At 35.9% G+C, this 26,322-nt stretch overlaps 1 protein-coding gene across 2 annotated transcripts in view; it reads right to left on the bottom strand.

Annotated features, from left to right (window-relative positions):
* The window catches only part of PARN (poly(A)-specific ribonuclease), a 192,057-nt gene that overhangs the window by 95,561 nt on the left and 70,174 nt on the right, over positions 1 to 26,322 (bottom strand). For both annotated transcript variants that reach the window (XM_037141231.2, XM_037141232.2), the window contains exons 19-21: positions 21,881 to 21,936; positions 20,091 to 20,177; positions 17,707 to 17,781 (exon numbers count right to left, since the gene is read on the bottom strand). In XM_037141231.2, coding sequence (XP_036997126.1) covers positions 17,707 to 17,781; positions 20,091 to 20,177; positions 21,881 to 21,936 — 218 coding nt within the window. The remainder of the gene's footprint in view (positions 1 to 17,706; positions 17,782 to 20,090; positions 20,178 to 21,880; positions 21,937 to 26,322) is intronic.

Raw genomic sequence — 26,322 nt, 5'->3', positions numbered from 1 at the left:
CCAATGCATACTTTTTATAAAATCAATTTGGTAATATAATGTCTAGATTTCTGGATGTGGGTGAGATGGGGCAGAAGTGAACATTTACTGAGCAGCTAGTGCCAGGCACTATGTTGAGAACATTACTTTTATTACCCAGATCAAGTCTCCTGAGGCCTGAGAAGCAGAATTTCTCACCCTCATTTTACAGCTGAAGGCTCAAAGAGGTTAAGTTAAGCACTTAAGGTCACTCAACCAATTTTACTCCAAGGCCATCATACCATCTGGGTTTCTTCCCAGTGGTTAAAATAAATGAAGAGATTGCTTGGGTATTTCAACTACTGAAGTATTCAGTTAAGCATTAAAATAAGCATAGTATTTCTTATAAACTTAATGCATGACTTTTCCTCTAGGTACTCAGATCTTTCTCAAAAAGAGAAAAAATGGTTTACCCGTCTAAGGAAACTTCTCTCATTTCTACTCATTCATCTCCACACCAAATCAGAGAAGTCTGCACGCAAATCAAACAGCACCTAGCAGCCATCTTCCTCCTGCCTCCTATAACAGTGTCACTTTACCCTGAGTGTAAAGGTTGCCCTGGGCAAACACCCAACCAAGGCTCCTGTGCCTGGTTTCTCTAGCCCCTTACTTTGTAAGTTTGACACTATGAATGTTTCATATTGCCCCTCTGATCCCATTCGGCATGAGGTGGTACACTGTTAACACCGCATGCTAAATGTGTCCACTTGATTTATAGCATGAATAGCATTTAGATGACAAGTTTTATTGGAAGGAATAGTGGACTGGTTTCCAGCACGACAGCACCATCTTCTGGTTGGTGAAATGGAATTAAGACATAGAAAGTCACATCTAGAGTTAAGCACTTCAACAGTTGGTAACCCAGAAGGGTATCAAACTAGAAAATTAGTTACCACAGACTCTGAACAATGTCAGTATTAAGTAAACACCTTCACAGATCAATTATGGAATAGAAAAAATGTTAAGGGTAGGTCACTACTGGTCATTGTTCCACTTTTGCAAAAACTGCAGCCTCTCACCTCTTCCATACTGCAGAACCCAATATGCACCTTATGAAAGAAATTTCTTATCCTGTAATCAGAGTCACACCCATCCCCACCTGGGTACGCAAAAAGACTGTCTGCTGCTCACACACAAAGCTGGAATTTGATGCGGACAATGATTGCTATCAAGGCCCTCCGAGTCTGGACCCTTCTAGTACTGGATAGCAGTTAGGGAGCATCATCCTCTCTTACGGGTCCTAACAAATTGATGAACAGATAGAAGACCTAATAATGACTTCACATCACCTTTATGGTCCTCCGAAGTATAGGACTCAGTAGATTGTGTTGAAACAGACCTTGGGCCTGAGGTCCAAATGCTGTTTTCTACTTAGCTGCCACCACCATCTAATGGAATCCAGACCAAGAGACCTAACAGCTACAAGGAGACTCTAAACTATTTCCAAATCTCAGCTGCCAGAATAGACCCCAGCAGCTGGTTTCCAGGCCTGCCTTCTTTAATGGAGTGGCCTCGCCCACTGGTCAGAAAGGCCCTTGCATGTCAGCCTCTTCCTGATTTTACTCATCCAATATGCCATTTGTTCTTTCATGAGGAGGACCAAGCAAGGGTGACAGAGTGGGGTCAGACACTTTAACCACAATATTCTTCTCTCGGTGAGAACCAAAATGTCTCCTCCTTGCCCATGGAGGTGTAAGGGTGAAGAAACAAGCATTCTTCCTAGACGCTGTCTGTGTGAATCTCCAGCCCCAGAATAGCCCAGAGAGAGGAAGCACCTGAGGATGGAGATCTTAGTCAGGGCTACCTTTGATTCCTCCCCTACCACAGTGCTTTGCACACAGAAGAGAAAAATCCCCTAAACCATCTAAGTGAAAACTTTTTTGACCATGACCTACATCAATACATTCTTATTACAATTCAGTACAAATACATGTATTATCTGCATGTAGATTTGTACCTGAACAAAAGTTATATTTAAAAAAAAAACTATCTACCTTTATTATGTGGCATTTACTCTGAACTTTACTAACTTCCTTTCATAAAAATGCCAGTCACCCTCACTAAAACAATTTCACACCCCACCGAGAGAGTGTGACCCACTGTCTCGCAAACACTGTTGTAAACTGAGTTTCCACTTTCATTCCAATATCTGTTTGCTGGCACGATCCTCTCTATTCTTTGCTAGCTCAAATCAGCCCTCCATCAAGGGGCAAATCAAGGTCTCTCCTCAAAGCCATTACCAATTTGTGGCCAGCATGTACCAAACACCAAGGATGTAAAATAATGACTACGACTAGTCCCTACTTTGAGAAGCCAAGTCTACTGGGTGGGACAGATTACCATTTTGTGGTATGTTTTAACACAGTCATCTCCTCTTCCTCTAAACACAAAAATGTATGCCATCTGTGTACTCATCTGTTCATTTATTTACTCCCCACTTTGACTTGTCCCAGTACCATTTATGTAAACAACATTTAAATGTTTATCAAAAAATTAACCCATCAAGAAGAATTTCTTCTTCTTCTTCCTTGTTGTCTTCTTCTTTACAGTATTGTTTGTCAAGGGATAATTTTCATAACCTCTAAATTAGGAACTAAAGTGCACTGTCATTGACTCTTGAAAGCCTATGGCCCATTTATTATTCTGTGCAGCATTTATACATATGGTGGGTTTCCAGATAAATTCAATCTGGCCCCCATCTCTTAGAGAAGAGTATAAACTACAGAGTAAATGCAAAGACCAACCTTCTAGATATTTAAAAATAAATGCAACCTGCTTGAATATTTTGACTCCCTGTTTGGTTGGCAAGCTTGGCACTCAATACCTGGAAAATTTTTTGAGAGCCCCAAACTTTTACAAGAAACAAAGTTAGGCACAATATTTTACTTTAAAACTTCATTTAATTTTTAAAAATACCCCAAATCAACATTATAGGAAGGTCTGTACAAAGGCTACAATTCAAACTCCTATTTTTAATACACAAATTCCATATTTGCACCTTCTAACTTCCCCTCCAGCCACTCCACCCTCTGTTCCAGTCATACCAAAAGAACATGCTAGTTCCACTCTCTGCCAAAGCTCTCTCAGCCTTCCTCTACTGGGCTACATCCAACTCATTATTTGAGGCATCACCTACTCTAAGAAGCCTTCCCTGCTGCCCTCTACTGCATCTCCATACCAGTCGGAGCTGTCCTCCCCCCACCTAGCACATGCTGACGCGCTAGTCCCCGAGATACCTGTCTGCATTGCCAGACCATGAATTCCTTGAGTGCAGAGACTATTATCTCAACTCTATTCCCCATCAAATTTGGTCCTTCAACTCTTCAACAGTAGATAGGTAAATATTTATACATAGAATAACACTGCAGTTTCAAATGAAAACCATCGTTTTAAAACCTTGCAAATACCTTCATAGTTACTCTCTGCTGTTACTATTAAAAAAACTGAACATAAAAACATAAGGTATACAGTGTGAAGTCAATAAGGAATAAAAGGCTTACATTTTATCTGAAAATATAATTACAAAATTTCACACGTAAATATGATCCTATCCATGCTATCAGGTGATTCAAACTTATTTGAGGAATTAAGAGTTACTAAAATCAGTAGGTATCTATTACTTTTCTTGCCACATAATATGCTAAAATAATTTATTTCACTTCTTTTTAAATTGTCTATATAACAACAGTGAAGGATTTGAAAGGGGGTCTGTTTCAAAGCTTTATTTGAATGTGTGGGTGACTTTACCATGTTCCTTTTCCCGATACTGTAGCAATCTGTTCCTTGGCCTTTGACACAATTTGAAAAAGGGTGTCTATGAAGTTCCCCACATTGCTACAATTCACACACAGAAAGGATAAAAAGGCATTCCTACTAGTTGGACAGTATAATATAAAAGCCTTATAACTACGCTGGTTGGTGTGGATCAGTGGATTGAGTGCGTGCCTGTGAACCAAAGGGTCATTGGCTGGATTTCTAGTCTGGGGCACATGCCTTGGGTGTGGGCCAGGTCCCCAGTAGGCAACTCAGTAGGCACAAGAGGCAACCACATATTGATGTTTTTCTCCCTTTCTTTCTCCTTCCCTTCCCCTCTCTCTAAAAATAAATAAAATCTTTTTTTAAAGCTTTATTACTAAACAATTATTTTAAGCCATGTGTGCTTTTTATAATCAGACAACTTAAAAAATACTCATTAAATACCCAGATATATTAACATGGGAAATAAAACTTAAGGTAAAACCTGCTCTAAAGTTCCAGGACCACTACCACCATCAATTATAAGTTACTTAATGCTCCAGTGGTCTAGCATTTTCTGGAATTTTTGCTAAACATAAAGGAAGTGACATTCGCCCTGATACTGAAGTGATGGTTGGATTTTTTTCCAGGATAAATGAAAAGAGACAGGTTGTAAAAACACTCAACAGCAGAAATATCATAAACATCACATCAAAAATGTTTCATATTCATCTTTTCAGAATAGCAGAATTTTTTAAATTTATTTTATTTTTATTTTAGAGAGAGGGGAAGGGAAAAAGAGAGGGAGAGAAACATCAATGTGAGAAAGAAACATCAACTGGTTGCCTTTTGCAAATGCCCTGACCAGGGATGGAGCCCCTTGGCAACCCAGGCATTTGCCCTGACCAGGAATCAAACAGGTGACCTTTCAGTTTGCAGAAGGATGCCTAACAAACTGAGCCACACCAGCCAGGGCCAGAATAGCAGATTTAACTCAAAAGATGAAGAAGGAAAATTTAAAGAAATGAAATCCATAAATGTGGTGATTAGAAAAAGGATGCTATAAAATAACTACAGCCAACTATATGAAAAGACCACTCTGCCAGCTAAGAAATTCAAAAGCCAGATGTCTCCCTTTGCTGTGTTTCTGTGCATACAAAAAAGCAAGTAATATGTTTTCAGTGTTAAATTTAAATATTTTAGTACCTGTTCACAATGGGGAAAAAAATCAAAAAAGAGAAAAAAGTAAAATCTACCTCTTTTTCTATCACCCCAAGAGATTCATTGGTAACACTTTTAGTAACACAATATTCAAAATTAACCACTTAAGTGCTCTAAAATCACTTCACATTTATTTCCAATTTGCTAAAAATGAACTTATTTCATCTTCAAAAATAGTCATATTTAGACAAGAGGAATCATATATGAGAAAACAATGTATATATGTAAAGGGTAATACAGTTAACCTACTTAATGAACTAGTTCATTATTTTGGCTAACAAAACAGTAAAAATGACATCTGAAGCCTCAGGAATAATAGAGACACAATGTTAATGCTAAATTCTCAAACTTAGTCTCTCAGTGGCCTGAGAGCAACCAGGAATTAATATCACTGCTTTAAATTTCTGATTACCACTGTCATCCTAAAATCTTTACTGAGAGCTGACTATGGCAGTAGTACTAAGTCAGACACATACCTGCTTTCAAAAGTATTCTGTATAACCTTAAAGTATGCAAGATAAAAACAAGAACAATAATAAAGCATAAAACTAAATTCACGGATACATAAAACTACCTGTGCAAATGAAGAGAAACACCATATTCCTGGTCTTAAAGATTGAGTAGGTCTAAATAAAGCTGTCAAGGGAATTAATCTGTTAAAATGTCAGTGAAAATCCCAAAGGGCTTTTCAAGTGACACTAATAAAATGATTCTAAAGCTCAATCCGAAGAATAAATAAAAGCCTGAGAAATATGAGTTGAGTCCTAAAAGTGGTTTAAATTAAGTGTCCAACAAAATATTGGTTAAATAAATGGTAACACACTCATAAGACAAAATGCTGTTCAGCAAATACACAAAAAAGAAATGTACAGAAAGAGTATATTACATAAATAAAGTACTGTTAGGTTAAAAAAACAAATTGTAAAATGATATGCATAGGATATTATAGATGAAATCTATACTTAAATATCATATATAACTAAAAGGTATATCTAAAATATTATTGCAATTATCTTTATTAACAAAGAGAGAGGCACTAAACAATGTTTCATTTTTTCTTTGTAGCTTAAAATTATTCTAGTAACAAAACAAATGATCATTGTTTAATATAATAAGAGAAAAAATGAGCTATTTTTAGATTTTTTTAAAGATCATCATTATGGACCCAGTAATTTCACTTCTTTAGAACTTATTTTTAGACATAATCAGATATAGAAAAAGACCAAGATGCAAAGACACTCATTAAAGAATTAATTTCAAATAGTAAAAATTTGGATATAACTTAAACATCCAAAAGACATATACTTATATATGCTATGTGTATAATATAATATAATGCATTCATTTAAAGAAAACACTTCTAGAAAAATTTGTAATGGGACATGCTCATGGCATGATATTAACTAACAAAGTATCTATAAAACCATAAAGTCAGAACTCAGTTTATATTTAAAATGTTATGAAAATATCCCTAGCCAGTGTCTTAGTTGGTTAGAGCATCACCCACAGACCAAGGGGTCACAGGTTCAATTCCTGTGGTCAAAGTACAACCATAGGTTACATGTTCAGTCCTAGGTCAGGGTGCAAATGAGAGGCAACTGATTGATGTTTCTTTCTCACATTGATGTTTCTCTCCCCTCCCTTTCCTTCCCTTCCCCTCTCTCTAAGCATGTCCGCAGGTGAGGATTTAAAAAATGTTATGAAAATACCTCCTAAACAAATTAAAACTGAAAGGAAATACTAATCAAGATATTACTAGTATTCATGTCTTTGGTGCAAGATCATGGGTGAATTGTTTTCTTACCCGTATTTTCAAATATTTTTCACATTTTTAACACCTTAATTTACTTCTAAAATTGGGGGCAGGACAGTACAACAAAGTAATTTTTTTTTTACAAATGATATTACAACTAAATTTGATAGACTTACTAAGTATCCTGATAATATATCACAAAACAAACATTCTTGGATCAGATAAAATGGCCCCTAAAACACAAAAATCAAACCCAATGCTTTGGGCTAGAAGCAATTTAACAGAACATGAAACTTCAGCCTCTAGAGCACAAACACTACATTTCTTTCTCCTGGTTACGTTGTCACAGAGCTCATTTTCTCACTGTTACACTAACTCACTGTTGTGTACACACACACACACACCATATTTTATATGTACATATAAAAATGCCCTAAATGTGTATATATATATATTTTATACATATATAGTATGTACATATAAACATATATACATGTCTTTTACATATACATAAATGTGTGTGTATGTACACATACACACTAAATTAAGTAGAGTGTTTATTGTTATACTCTTAAGTAAATCTGCCTGATACAGATTTCACAGCAGAGATGTATAAACTGCTAATTCTCAACATTAAATACCTAGGGGGATTAAAAAACCATGTAGATTCTTAATAAATATTATTAAAAATTTCCACTGTGCTTTTCATAGATTTAGAGGGAAAAGAAAAACAATCAGTTGTTTTCAAATCAGAAAATATCTAAACAAAACATATGGATATTCACCCTTTTCACTAATAAAGATTTTTCTTTACCAAACTTGACATATTCAATAAGCACTAATGTAAAAATATCGCCTGAATATAAGAAATACATTATTTCCAAGATCCAGTACTTGTGGCATAAAAATCGTATTATTTAAACAGCAAGATAAGTAAGTTATCAGACCCCTCCCTCTAAAACAAGCTTATTTTAAAAAGTCATGTCATAGTTAAGCTCATTTGTTTATACTGCTATACTTATAATTCAAGATAACTGTTATAAACCTACATAGAGTTCAAGATTAAGAAAATTAACATGCAAGGAAAAAAACCAACCTTTCCACTGATAACAGCTAACGTAATAAACTTCGTGGGAGGAAAATGAAAGAAAGCAAAACCACAATCATCTGAGGTTCTCTGAAAGATGAACAGAAAGAGTTTTTGGAGAGGAGTCAAAACTTGGAGGAAGGAAACTGGCAGAGTGAATTTCCTATTGGGTGTGTGTGTGTCTCAGAGAGAGGGGTGGGGGAAAAGGGGGAGAGAGAGAAGAAAGAGAGAGAGAAGGAAAGAGAAAGTGTCCTGAGAAGAAACTGTAGTTAAAGGAGCATAGGCCAACTAAAACTGATAGAAAATCCTTTGTTTTCTTGTAGGAGGAACCACAGAAAGAAGCATGGGGCAACCAGTGGCAATAGAGAGTAAGGGAAGAATCCTAGAGGAGGGGAAATCAGAAAGTAAGAACCCCAAATTTGGTGTATAAACTCAGCCAAGACCCCTGGTTGACCCTAAGCCATGCATGTGCAGACTAAAAGCAGTGGAGGCTAAGATCTCAGCCACTGCCCATCATAAGCATGAAAGAGTTGTAGTTCAGATTTACCTAAGTTAATTGTCTGCTAACACTAAAACAAAAATATCAACACTGTTGAGGAATATAAGTGAATCCAGAATCTCCATAAAAGAACATTCACAATGTCTGTGAAATAATTCCAAATTACTCAACATATGAATAGCTAGAAAAATGTGACCCATTCTTAAGGAAAAGGTTATCAACAGGTATCAACACCCAGGTAACCCAGATGTTAGAATTGTTAGATAAAGTCCTTAAACAAACTATTCTACTTTGCCAAATGAGGTAAAGGAACAATGTTCGAAATACAAGATAGGATATTTCAACAGAGAAACAGAAAGATTTTAAAAACTGAATGAAAATACAGAACTGAAAAATAAAATATATAAAATTAAAAGTTCACTGGGTGGGCATAATAATGATTACTGAGGAAACATTCAATGAGCCTAGAGATCAACAGAAATGATCAAATCTGAAGAACTGTAAAGAAAGGTAGAAAAAAATGAACTGAGTATCAAAATGTCTCCTATATATAGATCATTATTAATCCCAGAAAGAGAAGCAAGAGAATACAGAACAAGTATGTGAATGATATCTAAAATTTCCCAAATCTGGTGAAAGACATACATTTACATATTCAAGAAGCTTAGTCAACCCCAGTAGGATATCCATGCCTAAGTACATCAGTGTCAAATTGCTCAAAAAAAAAAAAAGGGGGTAAAGAAAAAAATCTTGAAAATACCCAAAGAAAAGCAACCCATTACATGTAAAGGGCAACAATGATTCAAATGACTGTACATTTTTTTAAATGTATTTTATTGATTATGCCATTACAGTTGTCCCATTTCCCCCCTTCATTCCCCTCCACCCTGCACACCCCTCCCCCCACATTCCCTGCCTTTATTTCATGTCCATGTGTCATAGATTCTTTAGCTTCTACATTTCCCACACTACTCTTGCCCTCCCTCTATTTTCTACCTACCATCTATGCTACTTATTCTCTGTACCTTTTCCCCTTCTCTCCCCCTCCCACTCCCCTGTTGCTAACCCTCCATGTGATCTTCATTTCTATGGTTCCACTCCAGATCTAGCTCTCCGCTTAGTTTGCTTTTGTTTTAGGTGTGGTTGTTAATAACTGTGAGTTTGCTGTCCTTTCACTGTTCATATTTTTTAACTCCTTTTTCTTAGATAAGTCCCTTTAACATTTCATATAATAAGGGTTTGGTGATGATGAACTCTTTGAACTTGACCTTATATGAGAAGCACTTTATCTGCCCTTCCATTCTAAATGAAAACTTTGCTGGATAGAGCAATCTTGGATGTAGGTCTTTGGATTTCATGACTTGGAATACTTCTTTCCAGCCTCTTCTTGCCTGTAAGGTCTCTCTTGAGAAATGAGCTGACAGTCTGATGGGAACTCCTCTGTAGGTGGCTGTCCCCTTATCTCTTGCTGCTTCTAGAATACTCTCCTTCATTTTAATCTTGGGTAATGTAATTAGGATGTGCCTTGGTGTGTTCCTCCTTGGGTCCAACTTCTTTGGGATTCTCTGAGCTTCCTGGACTTCCTGGAAGTCTATTTCCTTTGACAGATTGGGGAAGTTCTCATTTATTATTTGTTTAAATAAGTTTTCTATTCATTGCTCTTCCTCTTCCCCTTCTGGTACCCCTGTAATTCAGATGTTGGAACGTTTAAAGATGTCCTGGAGGTTCGGAACCTAAGCCTCTCGTTTTTTTGAATTCTTGTTTCTTCATTCTTTTCTGTTTGGTTGTTCTTCCTTTCTTCTGGTCCACCCCATTGATTTGAGTCCCAGTCTCCTTTTCATCCCTATTGGTTCCCTGTGCATTTTCCTTCATTTCACTTAGTGTAGCCTTCATTTTTTCATCTAATTTGCAACCGAAATCAACCAGTTCTGTGAGGATCCTGATCACCAGTGCTTTCAACTGTGCATCCAATAGGTTGGCTATCTCTTGGTCACTTAGAAGTATTGGCTCTAGGGCTTTGATCCATAATTTTTTGATGTGGTCACACCTGTCACAATGAGGGGCAGAGCCTAGGTGTTCACCAGGGCAGGTCAACCCAGTAGCTGGGTTGTGATGCTATATTTGGGGGCAAGGTCAGAGAGGGAGAAATGGCATTTTTTCCACTCTCTTGGATTTCGATCCCCTCTACTGCTTCCCACAAGCAAATTGGGCCTTTCTGGTGGTGGTTCCTGGGTGGGTGGGCTTGTGTGGTCTCTAGGACCCTGTAGGTCTCTCCAGCAAACTCTCCTGTGAGGCTGGGGAGCCTCTCCTGTCACCTCAACCCCTGAAAGTTTTTCCAGTCAGTGCTTTAAGGCTTTATTTCCCCTTGCTGGGGCCCTGAGTTGCACAGCCTGTCTCACTGCCCTTTTTTTTTTGCCTGGTTTATCTGTGCGTGAATGTGTGTCTGTGGTCATCCAACCACCTTGCACGCCTCACGGGGTTTGCTCGTTTCCTCCCCGCACCCGGTTCTGCTAACCACTGCCTCTTCCTCTCAGCCAGCCTCTGACTCCACCCCTCTTACTGGCCTGGAATGAATGGTTCGTTGTTGTCGGACTTCGGTACAATTCAATTTTCTGTCTGTTTTGGTTGTGTTTTTTGTTTCTAAATCTTTGTTGTCCTTAAATTTGGTTGTATGAGTAGGTACAGTATTTCCACCTATGTCTCCATCTTGACCAGAAGTCCCCAAAAGACTGTAGGTTTTTCAATAGAAACCACCAAAGTCAAAAGACAGAACAATATCTTTAAAATGCTGAAAGAAAAACCCAAAATTTTACATCCAGCTAAAATATACTATAAAAATGAAGGTAAAATAAAGACATTTTAAGGTAATAGAAAATTAATAGAATCACTAGTATGATAAGAAATACTGAAGGATGTTCTTCAGGCTTAAGTGAATGATACCCAAAGAAAATCTGGGTCTTCAGGAATGCTGACATTTGAAACAGTAAATATCTGGGTAAATAAAAAAGAATCCATCCTCTTAAATACAGGATTTAAATTTTCTAAAATACATATGGCTGTTTAAAGCAAAATTACACCACCAATTATGGAATTTATAGTGAATACAGATGTAACACGTATACCAACTATAGCATGAAAGACAAGGGGATTGGAGTAAACAGACCTATATGGATATAAGGTTTCTACATTCTGTGTTAAGTGGTATGATATGAACTCTAAGCAGGCTGTGAAAACTTATGGACATGTTCAAATTTCTAAAGCAACCACTAAAAAATAATGCAAAGAGGTGGCACTAAAAAGCCAACAGAAAAATTAAAATGAAAATCTTTGTAAAAATTCAAATAATTCAAAAGAAGACAGGAAAGGGGGGGAAAGGAGCAAAAATCAGAGGTGTTGGGGACCACTTTGTGTGGTATCAGAGACTGCAACCCTGCACAAGCAAGGCCTTGAAAGAGGCCTGTAAGTTCCCACCAGAACACCCGCAATGCAGGCGGCAGTCATGACCTGATACTAACACCAAGTGTTCCCGTGGGAAATCAGGCCTGAAGAATACACTGTACCCTTTGAAGCTTTATTGCTTTGTATGGCTTTGTTGATATAAACCAAATGTTTAAGTTCAAGGCATTAAGGAGTGAACTCCTTATCTCATGAAACATGTCTTAAAAACCATCTGGCAGCAACATGTCTAACAGACCCTGACCTGAGGCAGATCTCTGTGTTCCTTCAATTGTTATCTATAGATAATACTGTTTTCTATAACTATAGCCTTCTGACATCGATTGATGAGCTGTGCATGCATGCTGTATACCCCTACACACACTGATCCCAATAAAAGCCCTTTTGGAGAAGGGCTTAGGGCATTCTCCACTAGAGGGAATCGCCACCCCCTTTCCCACCAGAACAGACTGTGTCTGGAAGGACTCATTTCATCAGAGACCAGGAGAACTCTGCAGGATGGAGTTCTCTGCACAGAGGGAACAAACAAAAAACAAGTTTTAAAATGACAGGCCTAATCATATAAATAATTACATTAAATGTCAATGGACTAAGTATCCAATTAAAATCAGAGTTATCAGGATGGATAAAAAAGCGAGACCCCACTACATGCTATCTACAACTATATGCTATATACACATATAGGTTGATAGTAAATGGAAGAAAGAAGATACACCAGCCAAATATAAAAAACACAAGAAGGATATATCAATATCCTTCTGTGAATTCGATCCCTATTGGGACATGTTGGAGATCAATGTTTGCAATATTGGGACATTATTGGGACAGATCAATATTGGGGCATTGCAACCGATCAATGTTTCTCTCCAACATTGATGTTTCTCTCCACTCCTCTCTCTCTAAAATCAATAAATGTATCCACAGGTAAGGATTAAATAATAATAATAATAGCATTATGAGAGATAAAAAAGAACATTTCATAATAATAAAGGAGTCAATTTATCAGAAAGGCAAAACAATTATAAATGTGTATGTACCTAATTACACAGCCTCAAAATATAACATGCTAATTGACAAAATTATAGATTTTAACTGCCACTGTCAAAAAGTAATAGAACTACTAAATAAAACATCAGTAAAAAAGTGAATATCTGAACAACAAGGATACTACAGACCAAATCATATAACATATACCAAACCATATACAGAATTTCCATTTTTTTCAAGTGTATGTAGTATATTTAGCAATACAGACCTCATGCCAGGCCATTAAGCAAGAATTATTAAATGTTAAAGGACTGAAATCTGTAATCACAATGGAATTAAATGAGAAATTAGTAAAAAAAGACATCTAGGAAAGATCTAAGTACTTAGAAATTAAACAACACACTTCTAAATAATCCAGAGTCAAAGGAGAAATTAGAAATTTTACCTAACCTAATGAAAATGAAAATATAACATGTAATTTGTGGGATGCACCTAAAGCAGTGCTTAGTGGATATTTATAGCTTTAAATGATTTTATTAAAATAGAAAAGTCATACTCAATGACTTGGAGAGAGTCTAAGCTATATACACACTGCTGACTGGGTTTGAGGCCTTGTGTGCACACAGAGGAAATGAAAAATTCCAGCGAAAAGTAAAAAGTGGGCAAAACTGTAAATTGCTTGAATTGCTCCAGTGCAGCTGGTAAGGGTGGAAGCCTTACTGGCTCAAGGTATTTAAGCACAACAGCTGATCAATCGTTGGCCGACCACTAAGCTATACTGACTGACCCAGGAGCAACCTCTAAAAGGCCAAGCTTTAAAACTTTTAGAAGAATTTTTTAAAAATCAATCACACAAGGTTGTATCTTAACGAGCTAGAGGGAAAAAAAAGGAAAAGTAAACCCAAAGCAAGTAAAAGAAAGGAAAAAAGGAAAAAAATATGGAAACCAACAAAATAGATAATAGAGCAAATACAGAAAAACAAAATAAACCAAAAGCTGTTTTTTTTAAAGGATCAACAAAAATCAGTAACCCACAGGTAGACTGATCCAATAAAAATTAGAACACAAATTACCAATATCATGAATGAAAAGTTACCACCACAGATGCTGCAAACATTAAAGATAACAAAAGGTACAGGTAACGTTTAAAGTTATAAACAGCCTTTTAGCAAAACGTTGCTGAATAATCACCTCAAAAGAGTTGTATCCACAATTCTAATACTTATCTGCTAAATACAATCAAAAGCTGTGCTTTTAAAAAAAGTCTGATTTAATATAAGCCCATTCATAGTTTGGAATGAAGTGAAGCCAAGATTCTCCCCACCTCCACCACCCCAGTCCCAACAAATCATCCTGAACAAACCCTTAAGGCTCCTTATCAGTAATTTATATAACTGGCTGAATTTGGGCTGGATTTACAAATATTTTAACTGTTTCTAACTCTCCTGAAGTATTTTTATCTGAAGCATGGTGTGCTCCAATCTCCAGCTTTCAAAATAAACAAAGAGGCTACTTTTCTCAAACTATTACTATAAAATTATAGGCAGACAGAAAATGTCTTATAACATATTTAAAGAAACTCAAAACAATGTCTAAATATTAAAAGTATGACTAGAAATTTCAACTACTTTTGAAATACTGTTGAGCTCTTTTCCCTTGTAACAAAAGTTAAGTATGAATGTGATTCAGATGTGACCATTAAAGATTTATTTAACTAACTACTTTGAAAAAAAAATCTCAAAAATAAAAACCTCAAATGCTGAGTACAAGTGATCTTCTCCATGGTATCAAGTCCCACACTGGCCACCTGAAGAGCAGAAGGGGACGAAGACTGAATGTGTATGTGGCTTTTGTACGGGTTCCCACTCTCCGAACACCCAAAGCCACCAAGGTCCCTCACCTTCTCAGCAGCAGCAGAAAAACAACTCAAGACACATAGCGCTCAATAGAGTTTTAATAATTAGTACAATAAGGTATCCTAGAAAAAAGAACTCTGGATATTCCAAGATGTTGAAAATAATTTTTTAAAAATCCTGATTAGATTTAATATCAAAAGATAGTATCAGTTAAAAGTAACTCCTTAAATGTAAATCAAAAATAGTCTGTAGCTGGGCCAAAGAAGCCATTACAAGCTGCTGTATAAATAGGCACTTAATGATTTTTTCCAAAGTTACATTATTGATCTAACAGGACCTCCATTTCCACAGAAATGAGTAATTTAAGGTAACATTAATAGGATTTGCAGCACGCTAGAATTACCACTATAAAAAACAAATTTTACATTGTCTTTCAATGAAACATCTGCATAATTTTAGAAATCACAGCATAAGACCAGAGACTGTAGGTATATCCATCTTGTACAAAAAGACGTTTCTAAGTCATACTACTTCAACATCATTTATTCAGCTAAATAAATATTTATCATGCACTTACTGTCAGACAATACTACCCTAAGCACTGAAAACATGATGGTGAAGAAGAAATACGGCCCCTGTTCTCAAGGAGTTCACAGTCTGTCAGAGAAGACAACAAGGGGTGTCAACAAAGGATGCCAAGCTAGCACAGAAAATGGGGTACATCCCCCTACAAATGGAGACAGGGAAGACATCCAGAGAAGGGGACATTCAAGCTGAGATGAGGAGGAAAGGAGGACACAGCCAGGCTCTAAAGGGACCTGGGTGATGGTCGAGTCAAAGATGGCTTCTGCCAAAGAACACTACGATCACAGGCACAGCACATGCAAATGCCCAGGTATTTACGTTAAGAGTTGTCTTTTGATAAGAAGAGACATGATGGTGGAAAACTAGACTTTACCAGTAAAACTGCATATATCTAAAGACAACAGACACCTACTTATTAATCTGTGAGGAAAAGGATCACAATGTCATCTTGGCCTATTCCACATATTACCTGTTCAAACACACATTTATTTATGCATGCCTCGGTGTGTGCCAGGAAGTAGAAAAGGATTCAATGGTGAATAAGGTGGATTCAACGTTACCCTCAGGGAAGCAACACACATAGGCAAACAATCAAATAACAGTGCCTCTGTGTCTACCTGATTCTGAAACCACTGCATAAAATACTGAGCTTACAAGCTACTGTTTAAACAATCTTTCAATAATAAGTAATGGAGAAATTATTACTGGACATAAAATACGGTATAATACCCCACACACATAAATAAGAATTATGCTTGTACTTTCCAGAAAATACTACTAAATAGTGTTTTATAGATGTCGGAGCACTTTTACACACTCTCATTTTTACTGTTCACAGCAAGGGAAGCCAAGTAGTTATTTTAATAATTACCTACCATTTGTCAAGCACTGCTTGTAGAGTGGCAGCCACTTTGGTGGGAACTTAATATTCATGATCTCACTTCAGAGTAATCATCAGCACCTCCATCTCTCAAACAAGGAACCTGTGGCTTACAGAATTTACATAACTTGCCCAAAGAGACATGCCTGACAAGTGGCAGAGTCAAGGTTAGTCTCCATGTCAGTATGACTTCAAAGACTAGGTACTTCCTTTGCCCTGCTGTATGGCTTCAGTGTTACCAGAGTGTGAACAGTGAGGGAGGTGACGTGTGACACTGAGCAGAGGAGGTGTGACTATACTTTGGGTCTGGAGTTGTTTAATCTTCTTTCAGCCACAGTGAAATCTCACGACAGTCTGAACCTCAGAGTCCCTGGCCCTTACTTGAATTTATCTTTAGCTATCTAATAATTTAACCCCTACGGATTCTATCTAAACTGTCTTTCAAAGGGTTCTAGGTGAATGGATCATAGAAATAAGCAAATATTAAAACATTTAACAAGCAACATTATTCACAGCCGGCATCCAATGCTATTCTGGGTGTGTCATGCGCTCCTGAAGTACGTCGCACTGAAATCTACTATTAATAAGCAAAATAAAAGTCTGAAGCTATGTCAAGCTTTACATACATAAACTCACGTAATCCTTACAATAACCCTAAGAAGTCCGTATTATAATTCTCCATTTATGGAGGGAAGCAGATGCTTATCAAATTTAAATAACTTGCTCAAGGTCACACAAATATAGGTAGTACAGCAAAATATGACTCCAGAGCCTAAGGTTTTCATTTCTGTAATAGCCTATATGTCTGCAATGGCCATGTAATTTTTTTAAATACCCAAATACTCTGATCTGAATTTGTTTGTTGGTAGAAGTTTTCATATATAAGTACTCTTATAGTTAGTTACATTATCAGAATTGTTAGTTTTAGCATATGTCACTTCATTAAATAAAAAGAAAAAATAATTAGATATACCACTTAAAATTTTCATACCATTTACATTATTAAGCACCAGGAAACTTAAAATCTATTTGAATAAGTAGCTTAACACTACATAGTTTCTTCAGGATTTTTTTCAGTTAACTTTTTGTCCTAAGAAAATGAATGGTTTGCATCAAAATTATTTAGGGTTCAACTAGAGATGGGATACTCCATCTTTTTAGAATCCTATTTTAAAGCAAACAACATATCTTTCAGTGTATTTGTTTGCAAAACAAGTATTTGATACAAGTTTAATGGAATGAACAAATCACAAAAATTTATAAATACATGGGAAAACTACAGAGATGAAAGTCCAACACTGGTATCACTTTTTAGTGTCCCCCCATTCCTTTCAATTTGCTACATCTACTCCTAAAAGTCAATCTGCAACTCATGTTAGCAAAAATGCAATGGGAAAAGAACAGAATGGAGGTAAGTAAAAAATATATATTACGTAATATATCTAATGAATCAATAAACGTGTCTTATTTTCTCATCTAAACGTGACTTACTAATTATTTCATTTTACAGACAATCTCAAAACAAACCAAGCAGCAATGCTCATGAATCAGTTGTTTGAAATCACAATGTTTAGACTGGGGATGGAGCACGAGCTCCTACTTTGATAAAACAACGTCCAAAACACTTACCAATTTGTACTTGCTCAGGCTGGCTAAGAGAAACAAATGCTGATGTATCATCAATCCAAGATATCTGAATGTTACCTGTAATATTGAATTAAATGTAAAGTGAACACTTGACCATTAGATAGAATCAGATTTCATTTACATCTGTTATATTTCAGTATACGTGTTAATTTAGAGAAAGATGAGGCGCTGGCTTAAAATATAATCAAAATTTATCATTTTGATATTAATAGATTATAATATCATCACTATGGAAAGCTAAATCATAAACCTACCAGAGCAGTTATTTCAGTGAGAACTTCCAGAAAAAAGACATATCAGGGGGAAAAAAAGAGCTTTAAGAATTTCTTTTAAAACCAAAACATCTTTCATGATTCACAATGTCATGCCAGCACTAGAAACTTTGTTGGTATCAAGATCACAAACAAAATTTAGAGACTACACAAATTCAAAGTCATAACAATTTCTTTTTGGAGACACAAACTTTGAAAATTACAAATGGGAAAAATGAAATAAATCAATATAGCAAGAAATAAGAAAAATTCAGTGTTGATTTCAAGGCCAGGTAAAGAAACCAGGTGTCAGAATGGGAGAAAAGGAAAAGAAAAAGAAAGTGTCAGAGAGAAAACCAAAAAAGAATCACGGGGCAGGGGCGGGGAGGGGAAGACAGACCAAAGGGGCAGGAAGCAGTACAGTATAGTGGAACAAAATGATTTTCAGAGAAACGTATCTCAAAAAAGGCTAACCATAAACAAAATGGAATACGGAACAGCGCTGAGAAGAAGGAAGGAGTGGGGTGGAAAGTTGGAGAAAACTGAAGGGAAAACAAAAGATTTAATTATTCTGCTACCATGCTTCTTTAAAAAAATGCAGAAAACTGAAATTTTTTTTAAAAAGGATAAACACACAGGAATTTAGCAATGAAAAAATGTTTTAATTCCAACTAAAATTTTCAAAGGTAAGGAAAATGCTTTGTTTTACCACCACAGGAGAAAAACTCACTTCCTGATGTACAAATAAGTGCCACAATGACTCTCAATTAGAAAGTCACTTACTATTATTTTGTTACCTCTCTACTCTACATGTTGTCTTTGAAATAAATAATAATAGCTAATATTTACTAAGTAGTTACTATATGCCACATACTATTCAAAATGCCTTTCATGGATTAGCTCATTTTAATCTTTGTGAAAGGTCTAAGAAATGGGTGGTATCATGATCATCAGCTCTATGAGGAAACAGATATAGAAGGATTACTCATCCAGTATCACACAGTAATTTTCTTTACTTTAAATGAAAAAAAATTCTACTCAGAGCACCCTACTTAATTTAGCCAGTTAAAGTTTGACTATATAGGACAAGAAATTAACAATACAAAATGAGAAACAACATCGAAAACTTTCAAAAGAAATGCACTGTGAAATCAACTGCTTTTCTATACCTGTGCTTAAGTTTAAAAGCAAAGCTAGAACTTCAGAAGACATTTAGACTATCTGTGAAGATTAGAGTAACATTTGAGAAATATAGCTGTGTTCACTTGCTTTTCTAAAATTTAAGTAGGTAAAGTTTTAAAAAGCTAATATATGCTTACTTTAGAAAATACAGAAAGCATAAAGAGGAAGAAAAAAACCTTATCTAAAACATCCACTGATAGTAGCTTCACTTTTTTACTCTAAATATTAAAATACAAACACTGTATCATCTCTTAAAAAACTTTTCAAATATTTTTAAATGGCTACATACTAGTCTATTGAGAAGACAGATGAACACTTACTAAACATTCTTATTATTGGACATTCAGATTTTTGCTACCTTCACTTTATCAAAGAATATCCAAAAAGAACAGCCTAAATACTTCACTTGTTAAAGAGGCATCACTGAAGACTTAACAATCAGAACAGTCTTTATAGACCCTAATTAGAAACTGCTCAATTTCACCTAATCACCTGACCTAATAAAAAGGAAAAAAGAAAAGCTATCCTACCTCACACATATCACATATCATAGTCCTCTCAAATATCTGTGTTCATCTGTTTTGATTATTCAATGCCAAGTAATGACCAACAGGCTGCCCTTAATCTTAAAAATAAGTTATCCTCAGCCTAGACTTATTTGCTATGGTCAGCAGTGGGGAAGTCATAGTAATCATATCTTGCTTTCCATGGATTAATAATAGCACTCTATTGTGCACTGCTATTAAAAGTTCCTCAGATCATATTAGCACAAAAATAGCAGCATGCCAAACTACCAAAAATTCCGCAAGTGAAATCAAAACCTTGAAAATTAATGTTCTTTCATGCCCCTGAAGCTATCTATTTACCTCTAATTACCTAGACCAAAAGAAGAGCAAAGTCTTAGAAGTGCTTTTGTACTTGTGATGAACTTACCAAAGGCACTGAAAAGCTGGTAAAGGTCACTGGTTTTCCACTCTTTGGGGAATGTTACATGGAGAACGTGATCACGTTTAGGCTGCACTGTAAAACAAATTTTTGCTAAAAGTTTGATAGCTGAAAAGTGAACAAAATAAGTCCAAGCTAACTTGGGGAATCATAAATGCCTCCTGATTACCAAACACCTAAAAGCATTCTTAGGAATGGCAGGACTCTGCCAACTTTGCCTAGATATTGTGCTCTTATACTTTATAGAACCACAACAGTTTGAACCCTAGCAATTCTATGCAGAAACATTTTGCTCATGAAGTTGCTGTGAGATTTATTTAAAAGAAAAAAATGGCTGCTCTGTTTGAGAAGTTTCATTAAACATTTAACTTTCTTTTAATCTAGTTGTCCACAGGTTTATTTAGCTAAATAAAACGCACTGTCCAAATTAAATGAACTAATTGTGTTTACCTAAAGGCAATTCTAAGTCACACTCTTGTGTGACTAATATCAGACCCACTCTGAGCAAGAAACCTAACCACTCTAGCCACTCATGGCTTTATGAAGGGGGACCCCCCCAAAATACCTGAATTTATTTATTAAAAACTGTGCATTTATTCTTATATGTTTAAACATCAGTCATCTTCAAGGTACTGTCCACCTGATGCAATATACCTATCAAGACATTTTTTCCACTGCTCAAAAACAGTTTTTTAAATCGACAATTCTGATGCCTTTAATAGTACTGCCATTTTTTTGTTTCACCTTTTCCACATCAGCAAAACCTTCCCTTTTGAGGAATTTTTCATCCAGGGAAACAAAAAAAAAGTCACTTGGGGTGACACTGGGTGAACAGGGAGGATGGGGCGCAGGGGTCATACTGTTTTGGGTCAAAAACTGCTGAACACTCCATGAAGTAAGGGCAGGTGCGCTCATAAATCACCCATGATGAAATGGGCAAACACTAACAAGTCTTTAAAAAAATTCATTGAAGCCGAATGTAGCCTCTCACAACACCAGCTGGTACACTGATGCAGGTGGGTACCTAGACCTCTCACCTAGTGGGGGAAACCACTGCTACAAAAGCCTACCATCCAGAAGACAATTCTGGGTTTTTTTGGGTCCCCTCTTGTAAGTTGGGAATGACAATATTTACCTTGCAGAATCATTGTGAGAATGACAGATTAAAATGTAAATCTAATAAGGAGTGCAACACAATATATCCTCAGATCAATATCATTACAATAATTTTCATCAAGTATTGTTCACCCATTTCTATACCCCTGTAGTATACATTAAGACAAACATACCAAGGCTTGGAAAAGAAGAGTGGGGATGTGGATAAAGTACAGGATAATTAAAAGATGAAGCAACCACCTCCCAAACAGATTAGCCTTCCAAGGTTTTCAAAAACAATAAAAATTCATCTACTAAACTTAAATACACAATACTCTAATAATTGGAAAATAGGGAACTTACTGAAATAGCTAACATAACTTAAAGTCTATTATACACATACATTTGTAAGAAATTATAAGTTTAGAGTTCTAAGTGAAAAGAAATTATGGAAGTATGTTTTTTTAAATTCAACTCATGCATAAACTGGAAAATGTAAGAGATGAGTTAATGTAGGCTCAAGGGTACCATTAACTTAAGCATACTATTCATATCAACCACAAAATCACTGCCTATTTTGAAGTGAATAAAGCTGCTCTTTCTTCAGTCATACTTTTCCTGTTATCCCTTCCAGACCACAGACTTAAATGTGTAGATGTGTAAGAAAATAAAATTTCACTTACAGTCTGGTCCTTCCAAGTTTAGATAGGGAATATCCATGACTCTCATAAGAAATAACCTACAAAAAAAAGATGAAAGAGAGAGAGAAAGAAGGGAGGGAGGGAGGGGAGGGAGGGAGGGAGGGAGGGAGGAGGAGAGGGAGAGGGGAGGGGAGGGGAGGGGAGGGAGGGAGGGGGAGGAGGGAGGGGGAGGGGAGGAGGAGGGAGGAGGAGGGAGGGGAGGGGAGGAGGGAGGGGGAGGGGGAAGGAGGAGGAGGGGAGGGAAGGGAAGGAAGGAAGGAAGGAAGGAAGGAAGGAAGGAAGGAAGGAAGGAAGGAAGGAAGGAAGGAAGGAAGGAAGGAAGGAAGGAAGAAGAAGAAAGAAAGAAAGAAAGAAAGAAAGAAAGAAAGAAAGAAAGAAAGAAAGAAAGAAAGAAAGAAAGAAAGAAAGGTAATGAACTGGTTTCTGTTGAAAAGACAGGCATAAATTTTTTAGTTGCTCCTTGATGAAATTAGTCTATTTTAAAAGCTCTTAAGATTCATTTCAAAGATTTTTCTTGGGCTTTATCATATATCAAAAAAGAAACTGGGGTATCCCCAACACCCCAATAGTTCCTGGTATTCAGTAGCTGCTAAGTAAATATTAGCTAAATCAATGAAATTAGTAATCAAAGAGTCAAAAGAAAGTCCTCTGCAAACCTGCCTTGCCAGTCCAGAGACACTGAAGAAAACAAATACTATAGAGTGCTAAACATTTTCCCAACCTAGGAACAACTGTTCCTAAATTGCAGAGGTTACCCGTATAATTGGTGTTTTTTGAGTTCAGAATAACAGCAGAGATGTCTTTTTTAAAGAAAACTATCACACTGATATAAACCAGGGCAGTCATTTTATGTACAACTTCCAAAACATATATAAAGACACTTAAAAATGAGTGCTTGAAAATTACAAGTCTCTATAATGCCATTCAATTTTCTCTTACTTGCAAGATTATGGATAAAACATCAGGCATTTTGTTGTTTATGAAAGGATTTTAATGAGTTGCATTTAGATAATGATATATGATACACTTCTGCTTGAGAGTGCATTATACAATAAATTGAAAAGGCAGTCCAAATGCCGGAAAAGCAATTAGTTTGGCTATACTGACCGACTATTAAGGCATTTTTTTATGAGACATTCAAAAGCCAAGCAGGGCATGATACAGTTTACAAATGGAACCATCAACCTGAACAACACTTTCATTAAAAGTAGAAAAAAGAAAGCATGGTACTCTATGGTTTGAAACTTGTGACCAAGCCTACAATTTAATAAACTAAATCCTATGGCTAAGAAACCAAATTTATTTTTAGTTCACTAATTTAGGCTAAAGTGTACCATTCTGGTTCTGGTAGCTATTTTTTACCCAATTTCATCAGTACTACCTGCAATGCCAGTAGACAATAAAATATATAAAGCACCTAACACACAGGAGATTCTCCTGGCAGTAGCTATTCTTGCTACTGCCAACCAGAACCTGAAAAGATATTACTGGATTAGAAAGCTCAGTATTTTCATGTTTCATATAATTTTAAATTCTCCATTTAGTAATTGTAGCAATGGTTTACAAGTTCTTAAATTTCCAAATTCTAAAAATCAAATAAAAAATAATTTTAAAGTTAGCACAACATATCAAGGACCACGAAAATAATTTAAATTTTTTACCCTAATTTCTTCAACAGAAGAATAAAGTTGAATTGACAAGATCTTTATGGCCATACTGCCAGATACACCAATAATCAAAATCAACCTCAAGATTTAATAGTATGTGGGAACAGTTAAATTATAGTTCATCATTTCAACAGAACATTAAATAATCAAAATAAATTCAAAATAACTTTTGAGAACTTCACAACATGAAGAAATTGTAATACAATTTCAAGTTTTTAAAAAAGCACAGTTTATACTATAATTACAGCTTTGTAAAATATTTGTCATTAAACCAAGAATAAAAAATATCCCCACACCAAGAAAAGAAGCCAGTAGTTTTGTGAAACTCAACTTTTTTCAAAATGCTTTTACTATTATTTTTTTTAACTTAAAAAATAAATAAATAAAGGCTACCAGAACTGAGAAATCCAAAGGAAATAACTAGAGATTTTCTTAGAGAAAGCCCAGCTGCAAATGCCAGCTGAATCAACCTTATGTATCCTGTAGACCATCTCACCTGTTGTGGGGGTGAGGAATATAAAGCAAAATCACAAGCTGTGAGTCTACAATTGCTTTATTTCTTATTAAAATATTGTTTTACTTCTAAAATCGTGAGACCTTGATTACAAGTTTATAAGATTTATTGACCTATAAATACAAATAAGGCACTTAAAAAGAAAAAGGACACTTTAATTTTTCTCACCATATAAATGTTTAATTTTTTTTAAAGATATCTTTTGTGAGAAAAAATAAACAATGGGACTACACCAAACTATAAAGTTTTTGCACAACAAAGGAAACCATCTACAAAACAAAAAGACAAGCCAATGAATAGAAGAACATATTCACAAATGATACAACTGGTAACAGGTTAACATCCAAATTTGTAAGAACTCATACAACTCAACACCAAAATAACAAACAATTCAATTAAAACTGGGCAGAAAACCTAAATACACACTTCTCCAAAGAGAACATACAGATGTCCCACAGACATATGAAAAGATGCTCAATGTCATTAATCATCAGAGAAATGCAAATTAAAACCACAGTGACCTGTCAGAGTGGTTATCATCAATAAACCAACAAATATCAAGTGTTGGCGAGAATGTGGAGAAAAGGGAAACCTCAGGCACTTATGGTGGAATTACAAATTAGTGCAGCCACTATGGAAAAAGAATGGAGTTTTCTCAAAACATTAAAGAGAACTAGGTTATGACTCAGCAATTCCATTTCTGGGTATGCAACGTGGGGCAAAAGTAGGTTTACATTTGTAGGTACATGAAATACACAACTTATTCCTGTATTATTATTGATTAATTATTGTATTATTTTCCATATAAACAACTGTAAATCTACTTCTGTCCCACTCTGTATATCTGAACAAATCCAAAACACTAATTTGAAAAGACAAAGCACCCCTATGTTTTGAAGCATTATTTACAGGGTCCAGCTAAAGTAACACCTGCTTGAACGTGGTTGGTAGGGTAATAATGTGGGTGTAATAATTTACCGTTTTAATTTGAACCCTTCACCTAAGATGTCATATGGTGTGCTTGAGTGTGATATTGTTATGTTACAATTACATACTTATGACTTTGTAATAAAAGATTCTGTAATTAAAAGGGGGCATTATCTGTGTCACACCCTGTACAACAGCCATGGTATGGAAGCAAACCAAGTGCCCACAGATAGACAAGGGTATAAAGAACATACTAGATATATATACAATGGCATATCACTCCACCATAAAAAAATGAAATCTTAACCATTTGGGACAATACAGATGGACCTAGGGGATATTATGCTACATGAAATAAGTCAGAAAAAGACAAATGCCATATAATTTCACTTATTACTTCAGATATGTGGAAGCTAAAGAACAAAATAAACCAAACAGAAATAGACTTATAGATACAGAGTTGTCATATGGGAGGCAGGATAAGTGACTGGGTGAAAAGGTGAAGGGATTAGGAAGTACAAATTGGTAGTTAGAAAACAGTCATGGGGATCTAAAGGACAGCATAGGGAATATATTATAATAGCTTATGTATAATGTCAGGTGGGTATTAGCATTATCAGGGGGATCACTTTGTAAATTATATAACTGTCCAACCACTATGAGGTACACTGAAACTAATATAAAATAATATTGAATGTCAACTGTAATTAAAACATTTACAAAAAGAAAGAGGCCTGACTGGTGTGGTGCCATTGACTGGGCATTGGTCCCTAGACAGGGCACATATGAAGGGCAACTGATCAATGTTTCTCTCCCTCCCTTTCTCTCTCCCTCCCTTCCCCTCTCTCTAAAAATAAATAAATACAACCTTTTTTTTTTAAAAAAAAAAGAAACATATCTTTTGTCAAGCAATATATGGGCTATTTGTTCCCTAAAATTTCATGTGAATTTTAAGTATCATCTTTGTTTAAAATTAAAAAATTGATTATCAGCTAAAACATGCAAATTATTTTTTAATTAGTTAATCCTCTACTATTTTAGTCACTTACTTGATACTATATACCTAAATGAAAACCCCTTTCAATGAATTATTCATAGCACTTCTCACACTCTTCCCCTAGGCCTCCACCTTCATGTCTGGGCTTTACAGAGAACTGAATAGCCTCCAAACCCTGGAAGAACACAAAAACCAACTCTGTGTGACTTGGCAGACTGTGCCTCTGGAGAGAGCCATGCGACTGGGAGATGGACTCTAAAACTGTAGCTGAGCAATGGCCTTCCATCCTTTACACAGAGCTGTTTGCAAGCTACTCTTC

This window comes from Artibeus jamaicensis, unplaced genomic scaffold (assembly GCF_021234435.1).
Source record: "Artibeus jamaicensis isolate MK-2021 breed Jamaican fruit bat unplaced genomic scaffold, CSHL_Jam_final contig_729, whole genome shotgun sequence".
NCBI classification, from domain to species: Eukaryota; Metazoa; Chordata; class Mammalia; order Chiroptera; family Phyllostomidae; genus Artibeus; species Artibeus jamaicensis.
This window is presented reverse-complemented; position numbering and strand designations above follow the sequence as displayed.